This window comes from Sesamum indicum, linkage group LG12 (assembly GCF_026168435.1).
Source record: "Sesamum indicum cultivar Baizhima isolate 11 linkage group LG12, ASM2616843v1, whole genome shotgun sequence".
Lineage (NCBI taxonomy): Eukaryota > Viridiplantae > Streptophyta > Magnoliopsida > Lamiales > Pedaliaceae > Sesamum > Sesamum indicum.
Genome location: NC_142668.1, coordinates 13,309,981 through 13,332,878, shown reverse-complemented (window position 1 = coordinate 13,332,878; position 22,898 = coordinate 13,309,981). Strand labels below are relative to the sequence as shown.

Genomic DNA, 22,898 nt, shown 5'->3' with positions numbered 1-22,898 from the left:
TATGGAATTAAGTTCCAATTAATTTCTCATTCCTTTTCGATAATTTGTGTATGATTGTTCAGATTTTCCTTTTAGCTAAATGACACCTAAATGTCTTATTGTTTAATATATGCTCTTATAAAGGACATACATGAAATCAAATCAAATCATTGCATTATCCAACGACTCTAACCAATATCAGAAATTTGTCATCCTTTATTCAGCATAACCAACACAAATTAGAATAGGACGAGGTGAACAAACATCCTCAATGTTGCATTTCTTAAACCTTGGTCACCGTTCCCCCACGTATTTCTCGGACAAGTTGTAGTCATGCCTGAAATAATCAAATTTAAGATGTCCTATTGCAAGATCATTGCATCATTAGTACTTGTATTTTTTGCTATTACTCACCCAGTCTTGCGCGCAAGCTGATATAATCCGGTAGCTGACATTCCCACACTAACGCTAAACAGGTTCCAGTTTTTCTGCACAATTATAAAGACTTGAATCTCAATGTTGTATCGAGCCCCAACACAATTATATTCGGAAAATACAGTATAATGTTGGATGATATATAAGAAAATTACTATTGACGCTTCAAAAATCACTGTACAATACATAAAATGACTCAATTAAGAACAAAAGCTGACCGGGGTAACAATTGTGCTGTAGCGAGCCCATATGAGTCCAGACACAGCAACAGCTGCCCAAAACGTCGACAACACATACATATATATCTATATAAAAGCTTCTAAGATCAAAGTCGATACTTTTATTTCATTTCATAGAAAAAGTACCTAATTGTTGAGGGTAAGAGAGGGTCTCAGGTGGCTTGGAGAAGTCTGTAACGTTGGCTATCGTTATCCCCCATTTGAACGTCGGAGCCCAGAAATGAACTGCCATCCATCCATCCATCCATCATAATCCAATACTATATAACTAAATTTGTAAAACTGATGATGAGACAGAAGATTAAGGATGAAAGAGAAAAAGTACTGGTCTTGGGGCCTGCAGGATGGTTCCACAAGGCTTGGAGCTTGGAGGCTGCCATTGATGCTTTTTCTTACTTACTTGTGTATGTATATGTATGGAGGAGCTGAGCTTGTCGACTTGACTTATACATCAATCTGCCTCAGTTGCCACCTAATCCACCAAATTGCATCAACTGTTACTCACCGCATCCAAATTTGTATATTTAATTAAATTATTTAGTCTTACCCATTTAATTATACAATAAGTAGCGACGTTAGTCTTTTTAAATGAATTGATTTCATCAAAACTATCAAACTCAGCTTCATTAATTAAATTGAAAGATATTGCCCTGCAACTTACAAATTATAAAAGATGTTTTTGAGTTTTGACCGAAAACTGAATGAGTATCATTTGCTATATGTAATTCAAATATACTCAATATTAAAATAAATAAATAAATTGAATTTCAATTACTTCTTGGGTTAATTACTCTTAGACCTCCTCTTAAAATGCAAACTTACACTTTCTTCCAAACATGTTTGAAATTACATTTACAATTCCTACAAAAATTCTCCATTTACACTAACCCTCTTCCATTAGAGTTTGGACAAAAAATACTAACGTTAGAAAAATACGTTCATTTTTAATTTTTCACTTCATTTAATATTCCCATGTAGATTTTTGTACTTATAAAGTGATAAATAATATATATATATATATATATATATATGGGGTGAGGTTAATGTAATTGTATTTTTTCCCCTTGTAAGTATGAAATTATTATATCGAATGTTAAATGAAGGATAAAATTGAAAATCCACATAAATTTCTTCTATCGTTAATATCTTTCAACCCAATCTTAACAAAAAAGGATCAAGTGTAAACAGTGAATTTTTGGAGAAAATATAAATATAATTTTAAAACTTCCTTAGGAAATATTTAATTTGATATTTTAGAGGGGATCTAAGTGTAATTAACCCTTACTTTTGTTTTTAAGAATTGTACCAATAAAATGGTCTAGCAAAAGAGACCCAAAACCTGAAGGGAAGTCCTAAGACTTTGAAGACTCAAGAAGTAGGGGTTGAGAGGTCCAGCTCAAGTAGGGGCCCAGGCAAGAGGCCACCCTCGTGGAGGCCAAGTGTCAATCGATGTAGGATTATTCACCCCATAGCACGCAAAGAGAGCCATTGGGGCGGATAAGCTCCAACCACAAAAAAAACTAGGACATATGGCAATAAGAAGAGACGAGCTAAAAACATCCTTATCTCAAATATAATAACCCGCCTAAAAATCAAAGAATCCTACTTGTTTGAGGATACACCTCCCATTGATACCTGAATATTGGGGGTTCTTGCCTTTTCCCCAAGCCAGGAGTCTACCCATAAATAATAGACCTCTTTCTTAGAAATTGGTATGTTTTTAATTACACTCAAGTATACGAAAACCACACTTACTTTATTTCTTTTATTGATTTATTTCATTACATTTTCACTCAATTAATAAGTTGAACTCTTGATCCTAAGCATCTTTGCTCGCATCAACGGAGATTATAGTTTAACTTGTCAGATATTTTGGCAAGATCACATAAGAGAACGGCACATCAAAGGCCTAATAACAAGGAGGAAGCACATACCATGACAAGTTTGGGGTGGCATAAATCACAAAGACGCAATAAATAGAAGCAATGTCTGAATCTCATGTCCACCCACAATATCTTGACAACGTAAAGTGAACCCTTTCCGTGGCTAATAATCCGTTTCTGATAGCTTTTTCAAGAGATCATAATAACAAGGCAAGATCAGAGAAGAAACAAAACCGTGTTTGAAACGTGAACCTCCGTGGAATCAAAAGAAAAGACAACTTTTTTCCAGCCTTTTTGGCTGAAAGAAAATCAGGAAAGCTGATGAATAGTATTAATTCATCGTTAATTCAACTCTTATTACCTCTACTCCATGCTTGCTTACCATCTCTCTATATTCTGAGTTGTCAATCGCAAAATCCGTTGGCTTTTTGCTGCTAACTTGTGTAAACATCGTGATCTGAACATTAGCCTCAGCTAACTAAAACATTGGGATTGGGATACTGTTTTGGTATTAGAACCAACATTGCACCTACTTTACATGAAATTTCCGACTACTTCTTTCCTACACTACGCAATAAAAGTGCGTATGTGAATAAATAAATGACTTCAATATTTCACAAAATATAATTTAATAATCCATCAATTCAAATACAACACGAAAAATAATGTAAATTACTCTAATATATCGACTTTAGTGTAGTGATAACTGGGCCACAACTGTCATTGCCATTGAACAGAGGTTTATAGATAATTCCTACTTATTACACTTTCTCATCCCAAAGCAGACTGTAAGACAAGTGGAGCAAATTTAGAGCTCATATAGCACTCTGTCTAAGCGCTCCTAACATTAGCTAATTTATAGCAACCCCTGTCCGAACCCACAACACAGAAATTAATGGCATTGCCTTCCATTTCTGTGGTCCTTACACTTCTACTCTTCCAAATCCTCAAAACCGACGCCAAAGTTTCATCCATCATCGTCTTTGGAGATTCCACGGTAGATTCTGGGAACAACAACTACATCCCGACAGTGCTAAAAAGCAATTTCAAGCCTTACGGTCGAGATTTTGATGGTGGTCGAGCAACAGGCCGGTTTTCCAATGGCCGGGTTCCCACAGATTTCATCTCCGAGGCTTTTGGGCTCAAAACAACTGTTCCTGCGTATTTGGACCCGGCTTACACCATCAAAGATTTCGCTACGGGAGTCTGCTTTGCTTCAGCTGGAACTGGTTATGACAATGTTACTTCTAAAGTTCTTGTAAGTATAGTAATGAGGTTCTCATATGATTCATTAACTTCAAAATTTTCGTTGTTTGGCTACTATATAAGCGAATTCGCATTATGTTAAACTCTTAAGAATTTTATTACTCCAAATGCAGTCTGTAATACCTCTATGGAAGGAATTGGAGTACTACAAGGAATACCAAAGCAGGCTGAGAGACTACCTGGGCAACAACAAGGCAGACGAGATTTTGGGTGAAGCTCTCTACATAATTAGCATAGGAACAAATGATTTCTTAGAAAATTATTATCTGCTTCCAAGCAGATCATCAGAGTACTCCATTGAGGAGTACCAGAAGTTCTTGGCAGGCATAGCAAGAAATTTCATTACAAATATTTACAAGCTGGGAGCGAGGAAAATATCGTTGACAGGGCTGCCTCCGATGGGTTGCTTGCCGCTGGAGAGAACGGCAAACTTAGCATCAGGTGGAGGATGCATTGATGGATACAACAAAGTGGCTATGGATTTCAATCAGCAGTTGCAGTCATTGGTGGAGACACTGAACAGGGAGCTTTCTGGGCTTCGGTTGGTGCTTGTGAATCCTTATGCTACTCTTTATAATATCATTCAGAACCCTCGTTCTTTTGGTGAGTTATATGACACAAATGTTTGACATCGGTTGTAAGTTTTAGCGTATTCTGGGGACATGATTAAGAGTTTCGACTTAATCACAAATTTGTATGTGTGGCACAGGTTTTGAACATTCAGCAATTGCATGTTGTGGGACTGGAAGGTTCGAGATGAGCTATTTGTGTGGTGAAGATAATGGTCTTACATGTTCGGATGCGAATGAATACGTGTTTTGGGATTCTTTCCACCCTACAGAGAAAACAAACGGCATACTAGCAAACTATGCAGTCAGAACATATCTAGCTGTATTTCTACAATGAATTTCCTCTTACAGGGAATAATTCAGTCTTTATCAGGCAAGAATATGGATACTACATGATATGATATTCTACTCTACATTATTTAGTATTTTGCTATTACCCTAAAAGTAGGTGGAATAGTCGATCCAGCCACATATTCTATTAAAAGCAGACAACAGGAACACATATAGACAAGATAATTCGAGGAACTACCATTTATGAAGACAATTCCCTTCATGCACGGTGTTTTTCATAATTTTCACAACTGGGACAACTATAATGTGTAATTGTTAGTCTCTATCTTGACAGGAGCCCATTCTTGCTGCCCACCAATATTTTCAAAAAAATAAATACATAAATGAAACAAATGTTTCGATAATGAATCTGAAAGTAGAACACACTCCCTGGCATAACAAAACAGCCTGCAGGCATGCAGCTTCATGATGGGTTTAAGTGCATTTAAAAGAGGGTTTAGGTTTTTGCACCACTCGTTACAAGTATGAATAGCAAGATATGGATACAACCTCAACGAACTTAGATGATCACTTGGGCTGCTTGGGGAAATGTAACTTAACCAACATGGGAAGTTCAGCAAGATCGACCTTAGACTTGCCCAACAGAATGCTCTTCAGCTTTTGATCACAATTCACTACATTTTTGTTGACTGGATCCTACAAAAGACAAAACGAAGTATACCAGGTAGTTAAGAAGAATGCCAAAACAATTTAATAGTGACAGGAAGCAATCATAAAGCTTTGGGGAGGTAATTGCTAGCACCTAAAAAAGAAACCATACCCAACTTCCTTCTGTTCAAATAAAGGCAACAATATATTATTAAGAAAATAAGTTGCATTTTTTGTTGTTTCAAGAATTTTTGGTGGTTTTAGGAGGCAGTAAGAGAGGGTTAGTGAGTTAGCTTCTTCATATCATTTGATGCTAATGATTCAGCTGTAGCAAAAGAATATTATTCAGATAGCAAACAAATTTGAAACCCACTCTAACCCTGTCCATTCACCTAAATTGACCTGTCGAACTAAGTAAGACCACATTAAAGGATGAACAAGGAGTACCAAAATAAACAAACACAATCAGTTCAAGAGATTTACTCCTCTAATTCGTTAGAATAATCAGTACATGAACATAACTGGACAATGACAGTAGCTCTGAGCTCAAACTTCAGATAACTAGCGTTGATCAACAAGTAGACAACTTTCAGGAGCAAGAGCAATTCCCAGATCAAACAAATGCAAACATCAAGCAAATTAGTGTGTGCCTGGGCATGTTGTGGGGTGTCTGGGATCTAACCTGGAGATTGTTCTCCTTGATATAAGACCAAACCCGCCTAAAACAATTCAGTCGAGAACTCTGAGACTGACCCATGAAATCTCTAAGTACTGTGGGCAGATTTACGAGATCAATTAAGTCTGCAACCTTCTTAGGGTTGTCTGTAACTGCCTTCTTCAACCGCTGCTGCAGCATTTTCGGGAAATCTCTTTCTCAGTACCTGCATTCCCCGAACGCAATTAAACGATCACGCCTACTATATCCGTTGCAAAATCATCATACAATCGCAACAGCCTAATACTTTCAGAAAATCCAAACATTAAGATTTGGCAGAATTCCTAGAAACAAATATCAATCCAGGTCCTGAAGACAAGCTACCAAATATTCATGCCACCTCGTATCCCACAAGTCGGCACAGAGAAACTATAAGTCATAGAGGAATTTCCTCGAACACGTTACATACAAGTAAAAGACGGACCTTCTCAAAAAGACTTGGCTGTGCGGGAGACAGAGAACCGTCAACCAATCGGGGCTGGATTTCGGCAGAGCACAGAGTTGATCGAACGAAGCCTTCTTAAATTCAGACGTGGAAGTCGGTCCAAGTCCGATTTTTCACAGCACGCCCACACCCAGACAGAATGCCCGCCACCTAGTCAAACTACTTTATTTTATGTATTTGTAGAGATTAAACATAGTTACTATAGAGGAGAGGTGAATAACATTCAAAATTGTAACTTGATGGTATGTATCCAAATTCACATTTATCATACTATTATTGCAAATGTAAAAAACCTTGGCTATAACAATTATTATGACTTCTTTGTACTGGTCAAAGTAATTGATGTAAATTTAAATATTAAACATAGCTTATGTAAAGGTGAATGATGCTTTCAATTAAGTTCAAATTATAAATTGCTGGTACTAATATTTTTCATGCAGTAAAATTTATACAGTTATAAAATTATTTATACGTAAAAAAAAAATTCACCAAGATTCTTATCTTAGGTCTTGAATTCATAATTTTCTATTGCACTATCTACAATATAATGATTGCGATCTGGGTTTTGTTAATCAAATAAGCTATGCTCAGAAACAACTGATCAGTTATATATGTTGTAGCTGATGCTTGACTCATACTTGTGCTTACATGTAACTTACTGTTTATCAGGTAAAGAACTAATTATTCACCTACCAAAGTTTCTGTTATTTTTCTGCCTTCAGGTACCTATGGGCAGTTTCATACATATTTGAGTGGTAACACTTTTCTAGTAATGTGGATTTGGTATTGCAGAAACTAGGATATTAGGCCTATAAGTTGTTGAATCTGTGATGTTGCTCAATAAATGGCACAACTATTCCTGTGGCTATTCTTTAGAAAGTGAATGATTCCTTTACTAGAAGGAGACACTAGTTTTAACTTTTTAGAAGATAGGTAAGTTTCATAAAATAATCAAAATCCATTACAAGTTTTTATGCTAACTTTATTAACGGTTGGGGTGTCTTGTGTGATTTATGTTTCTTGTCGCTTGGGCTTTTGCTGAAATACCTTAGTAAATACAAAGCTAACCCAGTGTTAATTGCTTTCTGTTAACCATCCCATGTATTCATAGCATTTTGGATTTTGGTTTACTTTCTGATGCCATGTTGCTTTTGAGCAGTATGGTTAGTTGGATTATCTTGAAAGTACTTTTCTATTTCTTTTTTATTTCTATTTTTAAGGAATTGAAGGCACTTTTCTCAATCAAGTAAATTGCAGGTATAAATTGCGGGAATTGAAGCGTAGGCGAAGAAAGAGGAAGAGTAGGAAGGAGAAGAGGAGGAGGAGGAGTCACCATCATTCAAATGATGATTCTGCTCATCTGCGGCATAAAAGAAGGAGCAGGAAGGCGTATTCAGACTCTGATTCCGACGTTAGTGCTTCAAATAATTTGCGAGTGGGTAGAGGCAAGAAGCGGTCTGAGAAGAAGAGCAGGAAACATCGCCATGAAGAGGACTAGCTTCTACAGTGGGTAATATGTCATGTGCTTTTAGGATTCCTCTAAACTGCTGCTAAGTGTGCCCTATTCGATCTTTAATTTGGTGATTGATGAGCTTCTTGAAAAAAACCACTTTAGCTTGGTGGACAATGCATTAGTTTGGTGCATTTGCTGTTTTCCAGTTTGATTTAATGTATCATTGTAATTGCTTTATTCTTCTGATTGTAAGAATTCTGATATTTACTGAGTATGCAATGTGTGACTCTGACATGTGATCGGTCCTGTTAGTTGAAATATTGCAGTAATGCTTTAGAATTTTATTGAGTTTAAAGTTTTTTAACTTGTTGGTTGTTATTCGATGCATTGGGGGAAGCCTGTCTGTGAATATGAAGAAGAGCTTAACTATTGCTGCTCTTTTGAACCCAGTGCTATTATTGGAGCAATAGAAGGTTGCAGCATTTCCTATTGTGTTTTATATATGTAACTGTATTAGGGCAATGAATTTATCATTAATATTATCCAAATTTTGGATCAACCTCTCTGAAAATCAAGATTTGGTGTAGCATATTTTCGTTGAGATCATGATGTCAACGAATATATTTTGTTATGTTCTAATCAGCTACTGCAATTCTTTTTCAATTTTATCGACCACAAACTTGAGAAGTTTTGCTTAATGATGCCCCATCAATGTTCAAGCTTTTCAATTTCCTTGTCTGTTTGTGTTTTTTTATTATTTGGGCGTGTGGTGTGTGGCGTGTGGGTGGGTGTGTGTTGTGTGTGTGTATGTGTGTGCGTGTGGGTTGTGTGTGTATGTGTGTGCATGTGGGGTGTGTGTGTGTATGCGTGTGGGTTGTGTGTGTGTCTGTGTGTGCGTGTGGGTGTGTGTGTGTGTGTGTGAGGGGTGTGTGTGTGGGTGTGCGTGTGGGGTGTGTGTGTGTGTGTGGGTGTGCGTGTGGTGTGTGTGTGTGTGTGTGTGTGTGTGTGTGTGTGTCATGTGCTTTTAGGATTCCTCTAAACTGCTGCTAAGTGTGCCCTATTCGATCTTTAATCTGGTGATTGATAAGCTTTTTGGAAAAAGACCGCTTTAGCTTGGTGGACATGCATTAGTTTGGTGCTTTTGCTGTTTTCCAGTTTGATTTAATGTATCATTGTAATTGCTTTATTCTTTCTGGTTGTAAGAATTCTGATATTTAATGAGTATGCAATGTGTGATGCTGACATATGATCGGTCCTATTAGTTGAAATATTGCAGTAATGCTTCGGAATTTTATTGAGTTTAAAGTTTTTTAACTTGTTGGTTGTTATTCGATACTTTAGAGGAAGGCTTCCTGTGGGTATCAAGAAGAGCTTAACTATTGTTGCTCTTTTGAACCCAGTGCTATTATTGGAGCAATAGAAGGTTGCAGCATTTCTTATTACGTTTTATATATGTAACTGCATTGGGGCAATGAATTTATCATTAATATTATCCAGTTTCTGGATCAACCTCTCCGAAAATCAAGATTTGGTGTAGCAGGTTTATGTTAAGATCATGATGTCAACGAGTATACTTTTATATGTTCTAATCAGCTATTGTATTTGTTTTTCAATTTTATCGACCACAAACTTGAGAAGTTTTGCTTAATGATGCCCCCTCATTGTTCCAACTTTTCCATTTCCTAGTCTGTGCGTGTTTTTTTTATTATTTGTGCATGTGGCATGTGGCGTATGGGTGAGTGTGTGTTGTGCGTGTTGGTGTGTGTGTGCGTGCGTGCGTGTGTGTGTATGTGGGGTGTGTGTGTATGTGGGGTGTGTGTGTGTGTGTGCGTGTGTGTGTGTGTGGGTTGTGTGTGTGTATGTGTGTGCATGTGGGGTGTGTGTGTATGTGTGTGAGGGGTGTGTGTGTATGTGTATGAGAGGTGTGTGTGTGTATGTGTGTGCATGTGGGGTGTGTGTGTGTGTGCGCGTGTGGGGTGTGTGTGTGTGTGTGTGCATGTGTGGTGTGTGTGTGTCATGTGCTTATAGGATTCCTCTAAACTGCTGCTAAGTGTGCCCTATTCGATCTTTAATATGGTGATTGATAAGCTTTTTGAAAAAAACCATTTTAGCTTGGTGGACATGCATTAGTTTGGTGCATTTGCTGTTTTCTAGTTTGATTTGATGTATCATTGTAATTGTTTTATTCTTTCTGATTGTAAGAATTCTGATATTTAATGAGTATGCAATGTGTGATGCTGACATGTGATCGGTCCTGTTAGTTGAAATATTGCAGTAATGCTTTGGGATTTCATTGAGTTTAAAGTTTTTTAACTTGTTGATTGTTATTTGATGCTTTGGGGAAGCCTTCCTGTGGGTATCAAGAAGAGCTTAACTATTGCTGCTCTTTTGAACCCAGTGCTATTATTGGAGCAATAGAAGGTTGCAGCATTTCCCATTCGTTTTATATATGTAACTGTATTGGGTCATGAATTTATCATTAATATTATCCAGTTTCTGGATCAACCTTTCTGAAAATCAAGATTTGGTGTGGCAGGTTTACGTTCAGATCATGATTTCAACGAATATACTTTTATATGTTCTAATCAGCTACTGCATTTCTTTTTCAATTTGATCGACCACAAACTTGAGAAGTTTTGCTTAATAATGCCCCCTCATTGTTCCAACTTTTCCATTTCCTAGTCCGTGCGTGTTTTTTTATTATTTGTGCGTGTGGCATGTGGCGTGTGGGTGGGTGTGTGTTGTGCGTGTGTGTGTGTGTGTGTGCGTGTGTGTGTGGGTTGTGTGTGTGTATGTGTGTGTATGTGGGGTGTGTGTATGTGTGTATGTGTGTGCATGTTGGGGGTGTCTGTGTGTGTGCGTGTGGGGTGTGTGTGTGTGTGTGTATGCGTGTGGGGTGTGTGTGTGTGTGTGCGCATGTGGGGTGTGTATGTATGTGTGTGTGTGTGTGTGTCATGTGCTTTTAGGATTCCTCTAAACTGCTGCTAAGTGTGCCCTATTCGATCTTTAATCTGGTGATTGATAAGCTTTTTGGAAAAAGACCGCTTTAGCTTGGTGGACATGTATTAGTTTGGTGCATTTGCTGTTTTCCAGTTTGATTTAATGTATCATTGTAATTGCTTTATTCTTTCTAGTTGTAAGAATTCTGATATTTAATGAGTATGCAATGTGTGATGCTGACATGTGATCGGTCCTGGTAGTTGAAATATTACAGTAATGCTTTGAAATTTTATTGAGTTTAAAGTTTTTTAACGTGTTGGTTGTTATTCGATGCTTTGGAAGAAGGCTTCCTGTGGGTATCAATAAGAGCTTAACTATTGTTGCTCTTTTGAACCCAGTGCTATTATTGGAGCAATAGAAGGTTGCTGCATTTCCTATTGCGTTTTATATATGTAACTGTATTGGGGCAATGAATTTATCATTAATATTATCCAGTTTCTGGATCAACCTCTCTGAAAATCAAGATTTGGTATAGCAGGTTTATGTTGAGATCATGATGTCAACGAGTATACTTTTATATGTTCTAATCATCTATTGCATTTCTTTTTCAATTTTATCGACCACAAACTTGAGAAGTTTTGCTTAATGATGCCCCCTCATTGTTCCAACTTTTCCATTTCCTAGTCTGTGCGTGTTATTTTATTATTTGTGCGTGTGGCATGTGGCGTGTGGGTGAGTGTGTGTTGTGCATGTTGGTGTGTGTGTGTGTGTGTGGAGGGGTTGTGTGTGTGTATGTGTGTGCATGATGGGTGTGTGTGTGTGTGGAGGGGTTGTGTGTGTGTATGTGTGTGCATGATGGGTGTGTGTGTGTGTATGTGTGTGCATGTGGGGTGTGTGTGTGTGTGTGCGCGTTTGGGGTGTGTGTGTCTGTGTGTGTGCATGTGGGGTGTGTGTGTGTGTGTGTGTGTGGGGTGTGTGTGTATGTGTGTGAGGGGTGTGTGTGTGTGTGTATGTGTGTGTATGTGTGTGCATGTGGGGTGTGTGTGTGTGTGTGCGTGTGGGGTGTGTGTGTGTGTGTGTGTGCGTGTGGGGTGTGTGTGTGTGTGTGTGCATGTGGGGTGTGTGTGTATGAGTATGCAATGTGTGATGCTGACATGTGATCAGTCCTGTTAGTTGAAATATTGCAGTAATGCTTTGGAGGATGCCTTCCTGTGGGTATCAAGAAGAGCTTTAACTATTACTGCTCTTTTGAACCCAGTGCTATTATTGGAGCAATAGAAAGTTGCAGCATTTCCCATTGCATTTTATATATGTAATTGTATTGGGGCAATGAATTTATCATTAATATTATCCAGTTTCTGGATCAACCTTTCTGAAAATCAAGATTTGTTGTGGCAGGTTTACGTTGAGATCATGATGTCAACGAATATACTTTTATATGTTCTAATCAGCTATTGCATTTCTTTTTCAATTTTATCGACCACAAATTTGAGAACTTTTGCTTAATGAAGCCCCCTCATTGTTCCAACTTTTTCATTTCCTAGTCTGTGCGTGTTTTTTTATTATTTGTGCGTGTGGCATGTGGCGTATGGGTGAGTGTGTGTTGTGCGTGTTGGTGTGTGTATGTGTGCGTGTGTGTGTGGGTTGTGTGTGTGTATGTGTGTGCATGATGGGTGTGTGTGTATGTGTGTGAGGGGTGAGTGTGTGTATGTGTGTGCGTGTGGGGTGTGTGTGTGTGTGTGTGCGTGTGGGGTGTGTGTGTGTCTGTGTGTGTGCGTGTGGGTTGTGTGTGTGTATGTGTGTGCATGTGGGGGGTGTGTGTGTGTGTGCGTGTGGGGTGTGTGTGTGTGCGTGTGGGGTGTGTATGTATGTATGTGTGTGTGTGTCATGTGCTTTTAGGATTTCTCTAAACTGCTACTAAGTGTGCCCTATTCGATCTTTAATCTGGTGATTGATAAGCTTTTTGGAAAAAGACCGCTTTAGCTTGGTGGACATGTATTAGTTTGGTGCATTTGCTGTTTTCCAGTTTGATTTAATGTATCATTGTAATTGCTTTATTCTTTCTAGTTGTAAGAATTTTGATATTTAATGAGTATGCAATGTGTGATGCTGACATGTGATCGGTCCTGGTAATTGAAATATTACAGTAATGCTTTGAAATTTTATTGAGTTTAAAGTTTTTTAACGTGTTGGTTGTTATTCGATGCTTTGGAAGAAGGCTTCCTGTGGGTATCAATAAGAGCTTAACTATTGTTGCTTTTTTGAACCCAGTGCTATTATTGGAGCAATAGAAGGTTGCAGCATTTCCTATTGCGTTTTATATATGTAACTGTATTGGGGCAATGAATTTATCATTAATATTATCCAGTTTCTGGATCAACCTCTCTGAAAATCAAGATTTGGTGTAGCAGGTTTATGTTGAGATCATGATGTCAACGAGTATACTTTTATATGTTCTAATCAGCTATTGCATTTCTTTTTCAATTTTATCGACCACAAACTTGAGAAGTTTTGCTTAATGATGCCCCCTCATTGTTCCAACTTTTCCATTTCCTAGTCTGTGCGTGTTATTTTATTATTTGTGCGTGTGGCATGTGGCGTGTGGGTGAGTGTGTGTTGTGCGTGTTGGTGTGTGTGTGTGTGTGGAGGGGTTGTGTGTGTGTATGTGTGTGCATGATGGGTGTGTGTGTGTGTGTATGTGTGTGCATGTGGGGTGTGTGTGTGTGTGTGCGCGTTTGGGGTGTGTGTGTGTGTGTGTGTGCATGTGGGGTGTGTGTGTGTGTGTGTGTGTGTGTGTGTGGGGTGTGTGTGTATGTGTGTGAGGGGTGTGTGTGTGTGTGTATGTGTGTGCATGTGTGTGCATGTGGGGTGTGTGTGTGTGTGTGTGTGTGCGTGTGGGGTGTGTGTGTGTGTGTGCGTGTGGGGTGTGTGTGTGTGTGTGTGCATGTGGTGTGTGTGTATGAGTATGCAATGTGTGATGCTGACATGTGATCAGTCCTGTTAGTTGAAATATTGCAGTAATGCTTTGGGGATGCCTTCCTGTGGGTATCAAGAAGAGCTTTAACTATTACTGCTCTTTTGAACCCAGTGCTATTATTGGAGCAATAGAAAGTTGCAGCATTTCCCATTGCATTTTATATATGTAATTGTATTGGGGCAATGAATTTATCATTAATATTATCCAATTTCTGGATCAACCTTTCTGAAAATCAAGATTTGTTGTGGCAAGTTTACGTTGAGATCATGATGTCAACGAATATACTTTTATATGTTCTAATCAGCTATTGCATTTCTTTTTCAATTTTATCGACCACAAATTTGAGAACTTTAGCTTAATGAAGCCCCCTCATTGTTCCAACTTTTCCATTTCCTAGTCTGTGCGTGTTTTTTTTATTATTTGTGCGTGTGGCATGTGGCGTGTGGGTGAGTGTGTGTTGTGCGTGTTGGTGTGTGTATGTGTGCGTGTGTGTGTGGGTTGTGTGTGTGTATGCGTGTGCATGATGGGTGTGTGTGTATGTGTGTGAGGGGTGAGTGTGTGTATGTGTGTGCGTGTGGGGTGTGTGTGTGTGTGTGTGCGTGTGGGGTGTGTGTGTGTCTGTGTCTGTGCGTGTGGGTTGTGTGTGTGTATGTGTGTGCATGTGGGGGGTGTGTGTGTGTGTGCGTGTGGGGTGTGTATGTATGTATGTGTGTGTGTGTGTGTGTATCATGTGCTTTTAGGATTTCTCTAAACTGCTACTAAGTGTGCCCTATTCGATCTTTAATCTGGTGATTGATAAGCTTTTTGGAAAAAGACCGCTTTAGCTTGGTGGACATGTATTAGTTTGGTGCATTTGTTGTTTTCCAGTTTGATTTAATGTATCATTGTAATTGCTTTATTCTTTCTAGTTGTAAGAATTCTGATATTTAATGAGTATGCAATGTGTGATGCTGACATGTGATCGGTCCTGGTAATTGAAATATTACAGTAATGCTTTGAAATTTTATTAAGTTTAAAGTTTTTTAACGTGTTGGTTGTTATTCGATGCTTTGGAAGAAGGCTTCCTGTGGGTATCAATAAGAGCTTAACTATTGTTGCTCTTTTGAACCCAGTGCTATTATTGGAGCAATAGAAGGTTGCAGCATTTCCTATTGCGTTTTATATATGTAACTGTATTGGGGCAATGAATTTATCATTAATATTATCCAGTTTCTGGATCAACCTCTCTGAAAATCAAGATTTGGTGTAGCAGGTTTATGTTGAGATCATGATGTCAACGAGTATACTTTTATATGTTCTAATCAGCTATTGCATTTCTTTTTCAATTTTATCGACCACAAACTTGAGAAGTTTTGCTTAATGATGCCCCCTCATTGTTCCAACTTTTCCATTTCCTAGTCTGTGCGTGTTTTTTTATTATTTGTGCGTGTGGCATGTGGCGTGTGGGTGAGTGTGTGTTGTGCGTGTTGGTGTGTGTGTGTGGGGGGGGGGGGGTTGTGTGTGTGTATGTGTGTGCATGATGGGTGTGTGTGAGTGTATGTGTGTGCATGATGGGTGTGTGTGTGTGTATGTGTGTGCATGATGGGTGTGTGTGTATGTGTGTGTGTGGGTTGTGTGTGTGTGTATGTGTGTGCATGTGGGTGTGTGTGTGTGTGTGTGCGTGTGGGGTATGTGTGTGTGTGTGCGCGTGTGTGTGTGCATGTGAGCGTGTGGGGTGTGTGTGTGTGTGCGCGTTTGGGGTGTGTGTGTTTGTATGTGTGCATGTGGGGTGTGTGTGTGTGTGTGTGTGCATATGGGGTGTGTGTGTATGTGTGTGAGGGGTGTGTGTGTGTGTATGTGTGTGCATGTGGGGGGTGTGTGTGTGTGTGCGTGTGGGGTGTGTGTGTATGAGTATGCAATGTGTGATGTTGACATGTGATCAGTCCTGTTAGTTGAAATATTGCAGTAATGCTTTGAAATTTTTTTGAGTTTAAAGTTTTTTAGTTTGTTGGTTGTTATTCGATGTTTTGAGGGATGCCTTTCTGTGGGTATCAAGAAGAGCTTTAACTATTACTGCTCTTTTGAACCCAGTGCTATTATTGGAGCAATAGAAAGTTGCAGCATTTCCCATTGCGTTTTATATATGTAATTATATTGGGGCAATGAATTTATCATTAATATTATCCAGTTTCTGGATCAACCTTTCTGAAAATCAAGATTTGTTGTGGCAGGTTTACGTTGAGATCATGATGTCAACGAATATACTTTTATATGTTCTAATAAGCTATTGCATTTCTTTTTCAATTTTATCGACCACAAATTTGAGAACTTTTGCTTAATGAAGCCCCCTCATTGTTCCAACTTTTCCATTTCCTAGTCTGTGCGTGTTTTTTTATTATTTGTGCGTGTGGCATGTGGCGTGTGGGTGAGTGTGTGTTGTGCGTGTTGGTGTGTGTGTGTGTGCGTGTGTGTGTGGGTTGTGTGTGTGTATGTGTGTGCATGATGGGTGTGTGTGTATGTGTGTGCATGTGGGGTGTGTGTGTGTGTGTGTGTGTGCGTGTGGGGTGTGTGTGTGTGTGTTTGTGTGTGTGCGTGTGGGTTGTGTGTGTGTATGTGTGTGCATGTGGGGTGTGTGTGTGTGTGTGCGTGTGGGGTGTGTATGTATGTATGTGTGTGTGTGTGTCATGTGCTTTTAGAATTTCTCTAAACTGCTGCTAAGTGTGCCCTATTCGATCTTTAATCTGGTGATTGATAAGCTTTTTGGAAAAAGACCGCTTTAGCTTGGTGGACATGCATTAGTTTGGTACATTTGCTGTTTTCCAGTTTGATTTAATGTATCATTGTAATTGATTTATTCTTTCTGGTTGTAAGAATTCTGATATTTAATGAGTATGAAAAGTGTGATGCTGACATGTGATCGGTCCTGTTAGTTGAAATATTACAGTAATGCTTTAGAATTTTATTGAGTTTAAAGTTTTTTTAACGTGTTGGTTGTTATTCGATGCTTTGGATGAAGGCTTACTGTGGGTATCAAGAATAGCTTAACTATTGTTGCTCTTTTGAACCCAGTGCTATTATTGGAGCAATAGAAGGTTGCAGCATTTCCTATTGCGTTTTATATATGTAACTGTATTGGGGCAATGAATTTATCATTAATATTATCCAGTTTCTGGATCAACCTCTTTGAAAATCAAGATTTGGTGTAGCAGGTTTATGTTGAGATCATGATGTTAACGAGTATACTTTTATATGCTCTAATCAGCTATTACATTTGTTTTTCAATTTTATCGACCACAAACTTGAGAAGTTTTGCTTAATGATGCCCCTCATTGTTCCAATTTTTCCATTTCCTAGTCTGTGCGTGTTTTTTTATTATTTGTGCGTGTGGCATGTGGCGTGTGGGTGAGTGTGTGTTGTGCGTGTTGGTGTGTGTGCATGTGTGTGTGGGTTGTGTGTGTGTGTATGTGTGTGCATGATGGGTGTGTGTGTATGTGTGTGAGGGGTGTGTGTGTGCGTGTGTGCGTGTGGGGTGTGTGTGTGTGTGTGTGCATGTGCGTGTGGGGTGTGTGTGTGTGTGTGCATGTGCATGTGGGGTGTGTGTGTGTGTGTGTGTGTGCGTGTGGGGTGTGTGTGCATGTGGGGTGTGTGTGTGTGTGTGTGCATGTGTGTTGTGTGTGTATGTGTGTGAGGGGTGTGTGTCTGTGTGTGTGTGTGCATGTGGGGTGTGTGTGTGTGTGTGGGGTGTGTGTGTATGAGTATGCAATGTGTGATGCTGACATATGATCAGTCCTGTTAGTTGAAATATTGCAGTAATGCTTTGAAATTTTATTGAGTTTAATGTTTTTTAACTTGTTGGTTGTTATTCGATGCTTTGGGCGATGCCTTCCTGTGGATATCAAGAAGAGCTTAACTATTACTGCTCTTTTGAACCCAGTGTTATTATAGGAGCAATAGAAGGTTGCAGCATTTCCCATTACGTTTTATATATGTAATTGTATTGGGACAATGAATTTATCATTAATATTATCCAGTTTCTAGATCAACCTTTCTGAAAATCAAGATTTGTTGTGGCAGGTTTACGTTGAGATCATGATGTCAACGAATATACTTTTATATGTTCTAATCAGCTATTGCATTTCTTTTTCAATTTTATCGACCACAAATTTGAGAAGTTTTGCTTAATGATGCCCCCTCATTGTTCCAACTTTTCCATTTTCTAGTCTGTGCGTGTTTTTTTATTATTTGTGCGTGTGGCATGTGGCGTGTGGGTGAGTGTGTGTTGTGCTTGTTGGTGTGTGTGTGTGTGCGTGTGTGTGTGGGTTGTGTGTGTGTATGTGTGTGCATGATGGGTGTGTGTGTATGTGTGTGAGGGGTTTGTGTGTGTATGTGTGTGCATATGGGGTGTGTGTGTATGTGTGTGAGGGGTGTGTGTGTGTATGTGTGTGCATATGGGGTGTGTGTGTGTGTGTGTATGTGTGTGCATGTGGGGTGTGTGTGTGTGTATGTGTGTGCATGTGGGGGGTGTGTGTGTGTGTGCATGTGGGGTGTGTATGTATGTATGTGTGTGTGTGTGTGTCATGTGCTTTTAGGATTACTCTAAACTGCTGCTAAGTGTGCCCTATTCGATCTTTAATCTGGTGATTGATAAGCTTTTTGGAAAAAGACCGCTTTAGCTTGGTGGACATGCATTAGTTTGGTGCATTTGTTGTTTTCCAGTTTGATTTAATGTATCATTGTAATTGCTTTATTCTTTCTGGTTGTAAGAATTCTGATATTTAATGAGTATGCAATGTGTGATGCGGACATGTGATCGGTCCTGTTAGTTGAAATATTACATTAAAGCTTTCGAATTTTATTGAGTTTAAAGTTTTTTAACGTGTTGGTTGTTATTCGATGCTTTGGAGGAAGGCTTCCTGTGGCTATCAAGAAGAGCTTAACTATTGTTGCTCTTTTGAACCCAGTGCTATTATTGGAGCAATAGAAGGTTGCAGCATTTCCTATTGCGTTTTATATATGTACCAGTATTGGGGCAATGAATTTATCATTAATATTATCCAATTTCTGGATCAACCTCTCTGAAAATCAAGATTTGGTGTAGCAGGTTTATGTTGAGATCATGATGTTAACGAGTATACTTTTATATGTTCTAATCAGCTATTGCATTTGTTTTTCAATTTTATCGACCACAAACTTGAGAAGTTTTGCTTAATGATGCCCCTCATTGTTCCAATGTTTCCATTTCCTAGTCTGTGCGTGTTTTTTTATTATTTGTGCGTGTGGCATGTGGCATGTGGCGTGTGGGTGAGTGTGTGTTGTGCGTGTTGGTGTGTGTGTGTGTGTGTGCGTGTGGGGTGTGTGTGTGTGCGTGTGGGGTGTGTGTGTGTGTGTGTGTGTGTGTGCATGTGCGTGTGGGGTGTGTGTGTGTGTGTGTGTGCATGTGGGTTGTGTGTGTATGTGTGTGAGGGGTGTGTGTCTGTGTGTGTGTGTGCATGTGGGGTGTGTGTGTGTGGGGGGGTGTGTGTGTGTGTGTGTGTGCGTGTGGGGTGTGTGTGTATGAGTATGCAATGTGTGATGCTGACATATGATCAGTCCTGTTAGTTGAAATATTGCAGTAATGCTTTGAAATTTTATTGAGTTTAAAGTTTTTTAGCTTGTTGGTTGTTATTCGATGCTTTGGGGAATCCTTCCTGTGGGTATCAAGAAGAGCTTAACTATTACTGCTCCTTTGAACCCAGTGCTATTATAGGAGCAATAGAAGGTTGCAGCATTTCCCATTACGTTTTATATATGTAATTGTATTGGGGCAATGAATTTATCATTAATATTATTCAGTTTCTGGATCAACCTTTCTGAAAATCAAGATTTGTTGTGGCAGGTTTACGTTGAGATCATGATGTCAACGAATATACTTTTATATGTTCTAATCAGCTATTGCATTTCTTTTTTAATTTTATCGACCATAAATTTGAGAAGTTTTGCTTAATGATGCCCCCTCATTGTTCCAACTTTTTCATTTTCTAGTCTGTGCGTGTTTTTTTATTATTTGTGCGTGTGGCATATGGCGTGTGGGTGAGTGTGTGTTGTGCGTGTTGGTGTGTGTGTGTGTGTGTGTGGGTTGTGTGTGTGTATGTGTGTGCATGATGGGTGTGTGTGCGTGTGTGTGTGGGTTGTGTGTGTGTATGTGTGTGCATGATGGGTGTGTGTGCGTGTGTGTGTGGGTTGTGTGTGTGTATGTGTGTGCATGATGGGTGTGTGTGTATGTGTGTGAGGGGTGTGTATGTGTATGTGTGTGCATGTGGGGTGTGTGTGTGTATGCATGTGGGGTGTGTGTGTATGAGTATGCAATGTGTGATGCTGACATGTGATCAGTCCTGTTAGTTGAAATATTGCAGTAATGCTTTGAAATTTTATTGAGTTTAAAGTTTTTTAACTTGTTGGTTGTTATTCGATGCTTTGGGGGAAGCCTTCCTGTGGGTATCAAGAAGAGCTTAACTATTACTGCTCTTTTGAACTCAGTGCTATTATTGGAGCAATAGAAGGTTGCAGCATTTCCCATTACGTTTTATATGTAATTGTATTGGGGCAATGAATTTATCATTAATATTATCCAGTTTCTTGATCAACCTTTCTGAAAATCAAGATTTGTTGTGGCAGGTTTACGTTGAGATCATGATGTCAACGAATATACTTTTATATGTTCTAATCAGCTACTGCATTTCTTTTTCAATTTTATCGACCATAAACTTGAGAAGTTTTGCTTAATAATGCCCCCTCATTGTTCCAGCTTTTCCATTTCCTAGTCTATGCGTATTTTTTTATTATTTGTGCGTGTGGCATGTGGCGTGTGGGGGTGTGTGTGTGTGTGTGTGTGTGCGTGCGTGTGTGTGTGGGTTGTGTGTGCATGTGGTGTGTGTGTGTGTGTGTGTGTGTATGTGTGTGCATGTGGGGGGGGGGGGTGTGCGTGTGGGGTGTGTGTGTGTGTGTGGTGTGTGTGTATGTGTGTTGTGCATGTGGGTGTCTGCGCGTGGGTTGTGTGTGTGTGTGTGTGCATGTGGGGTGTGTGTGTGTATTTGTGTGTGTGTGTGTGTCACGATAGAACATGTTTTACTTTCATTTTGAATATAGAAGAAGTGAGGTATTGTTTTTATCTTCTGCGCCAATGCATGCCATATCCGTTTTGTTACATTTGTCATTCTTCTTTAATTTTTAAGTCTTCATTTCTATCTAGACAACTATTTTTCTCGTATTCTGACTCTGATTCCGACGTCAGTGCTTCAAATAATTCGCGAGTGGGTAAAGGCAAGAAGCGGTCTGAGAAGAAGAGCAGGAAACATATCATGTGCTTTTAGGGTTCCTCTAAACTGCTGCTAAGTGTGCCCTATTCGATCTTTAATCTAGTGATTGATGAGTTTCTTGAAGAAAACCACTTTAGTTTGCTGCATTTGTTGTTTTCCAGTTTGATTTAATGTATCATTGTAATTGCTTTATTCTTCTGGTTGTAAGAATTCTGATATTTCCTGAGTATGCAATGTGTGTTTCTGACATGTGATCTGTTCTGTTAGTTGAAATATTGCAGTAATGCTTTGGAATTTTATCGAGTGTAAAGTTTTTTAACTTGTTGGTGGCTATTCGATGCTTTGGGGGAAGCCTGCCTGTGGGCATCAAGAAGAGCTTAACTATTACTGCTCTTTTGAACCTAGTGTTATTATTGGAGTAATAGAAGGTTGCAGCATTTCCCATTGTGTTTTATATATGTAACTGTATTATGGCAATAATTTTATCGTTAATATTATCCAGTTTTTGGATCAACCTCTCTGAAAATCAAGATTTGGTGTGGCAGGTTTACATTGAGATCATGATGTCAACTAATATATTTTTATATGTTCTAATCAGCTACTGCATTTCTTTTTCAATTTTATCGACCACAAACTTGAGAAGTTTTGCTTAATGATACCCCCTCATTGTTCCAGCTTTTCCATTTCATTGTCTGTGCATATTTTTTTATTATTTGTGCGTGTGGCGTGTGGGTGTGTGTGTTGTGCGTATGGGTTGTGTGTGTGTGTGTGCACGTAGGTGTGTGTGTGCGTGCGTGTGTGTGTATGTGTGTGCATGTGGGGGGGGTGTGTGTGTGTGCATGTGTGTGAGGGGTGCGTGTGCGTGTGGGGGTGTGTGTGTGTGTGTGTGTGTGTGTTACGGTAGAACATGTTTTACTTTCATTTTGAATATAGAAGAAGTGAGGTGTTGTTTTTATCATCTACGCCAATGAATGTCATATGCGTCTTGTTACATTTGTCATTCTCCTTCAATTTCTAAGTCTTCATTTCTATCTAGACAACTTTTTTTCTCGTGCAAGATGTCACCATAGTTTCGTAATATTTTATCTTCATTACGGGTATTGTGTGTCTTTGTGGTTTATTTATGTCCTTTATAATATTTTTGTGTGCTTGCATAGATGTGTATTCTCATTTTGATTTGCCTTATATGAAATAGTATTTTTTGAAATAAGAGTGGAATTTTAGTTGAAATATTGCAATAATGCTTTGGAATTTTATTGAGTTTAAAGTTGTTTTACTTGTTGGTTGATATTCGATGCTTTGGGGGAAGCATTCCTGTGGGCATCAAGTAGAGCTTACTTATTACTGTTCTTTTGAACCCAATGCTATTATTGGAAAAAAGAAGGTTGCAGCATTTCTCATTGTGTTTTATATATGTAATTGTATTAGGGCAATGATTTTTGTCATCAATATTATCCAGTTTCGGGATCAACCTTTCTGTAAATCAAGATCTGGTGTAGCAGGTTTCTGTTGAGATCATGATGTCAACGAATATATTTTTATATGTTCTAATCAGCTACTGCATTTCTTTTTCAATTTTATCAACCACAAACTTGAGAAGTTTTGCTTAATGATGACCCCTCCTTGTCTCGACTTTTCCATTTTCTTATTTGTGCGTCTTTTTTTTTTTTGTGGTGTGTGGGTGTGTGTGTGCGTGCGGGTTGTGTGTGTGAATGTGTGTGCGTGTGGGGTGTGTGGGTGTATGTGTGTGTGGGGTGTGTGTGTGTGTGTGTGTGTGTGTGTGG

General features: G+C 39.0%; 3 protein-coding genes across 3 annotated transcripts; 1 reads left to right on the top strand and 2 right to left on the bottom strand.

Moving 5' to 3' along the window:
- Window positions 1-175: 175 nt before the first annotated feature.
- LOC105174903 (mitochondrial pyruvate carrier 3) lies at window positions 176-2,785 on the bottom strand. The gene is made up of 6 exons (XM_020698180.2): window positions 2,588-2,785; window positions 979-1,125; window positions 780-878; window positions 633-685; window positions 394-467; window positions 176-316 (listed from the first exon to the last, which is right to left on the bottom strand). Exons 2-6 carry the CDS (start codon window positions 1,031-1,033, stop codon window positions 274-276), a joined length of 324 nt encoding a protein of 107 aa, XP_020553839.1. The 5' UTR covers window positions 1,034-1,125; window positions 2,588-2,785; the 3' UTR covers window positions 176-273.
- Window positions 2,786-3,250: 465 nt separating this feature from the next.
- On the top strand, window positions 3,251-4,796 carry LOC105174902 (GDSL-like Lipase/Acylhydrolase superfamily protein). Its single transcript, XM_011097152.3, has 3 exons — window positions 3,251-3,794; window positions 3,916-4,405; window positions 4,512-4,796. The coding sequence occupies exons 1-3, from the start codon at window positions 3,432-3,434 to the stop codon at window positions 4,706-4,708; spliced, it is 1,050 nt and encodes a 349-aa protein (XP_011095454.1). The 5' UTR covers window positions 3,251-3,431; the 3' UTR covers window positions 4,709-4,796.
- Window positions 4,511-6,705, bottom strand: LOC105174901 (SWIB/MDM2 domain superfamily protein). The gene is made up of 3 exons (XM_011097151.3): window positions 6,450-6,705; window positions 5,993-6,191; window positions 4,511-5,358 (listed from the first exon to the last, which is right to left on the bottom strand). The coding sequence occupies exons 2-3, from the start codon at window positions 6,164-6,166 to the stop codon at window positions 5,230-5,232; spliced, it is 303 nt and encodes a 100-aa protein (XP_011095453.1). The 5' UTR covers window positions 6,167-6,191; window positions 6,450-6,705; the 3' UTR covers window positions 4,511-5,229.
- Between the last annotated feature and the right edge of the window lie 16,193 nt (window positions 6,706-22,898).

Bases quoted from the DNA above. Each gene is read 5' to 3' on its own strand.
- LOC105174902 (XM_011097152.3), top strand. From the start codon at position 3,432: ATGGCATTGCCTTCCATTTCTGTGGTCCTTACACTTCTACTCTTCCAA. The intron at 3,795-3,915 runs GTAAGTATAGTA...CTCCAAATGCAG, and splicing joins ATGTTACTTCTAAAGTTCTT to TCTGTAATACCTCTATGGAA. The intron at 4,406-4,511 runs GTGAGTTATATG...TGTGTGGCACAG, and splicing joins TCAGAACCCTCGTTCTTTTG to GTTTTGAACATTCAGCAATT.
- LOC105174903 (XM_020698180.2), bottom strand. From the start codon at position 1,033: ATGGCAGCCTCCAAGCTCCAAGCCTTGTGGAACCATCCTGCAGGCCCC. The intron at 879-978 runs GTACTTTTTCTC...GATGGATGGCAG, and splicing joins TCCTGCAGGCCCCAAGACCA to TTCATTTCTGGGCTCCGACG. The intron at 686-779 runs GTACTTTTTCTA...CGTTTTGGGCAG, and splicing joins CTCTTACCCTCAACAATTAG to CTGTTGCTGTGTCTGGACTC.
- LOC105174901 (XM_011097151.3), bottom strand. From the start codon at position 6,166: ATGCTGCAGCAGCGGTTGAAGAAGGCAGTTACAGACAACCCTAAGAAG. The intron at 5,359-5,992 runs GTTAGATCCCAG...TGTCTTTTGTAG, and splicing joins TCAAGGAGAACAATCTCCAG to GATCCAGTCAACAAAAATGT.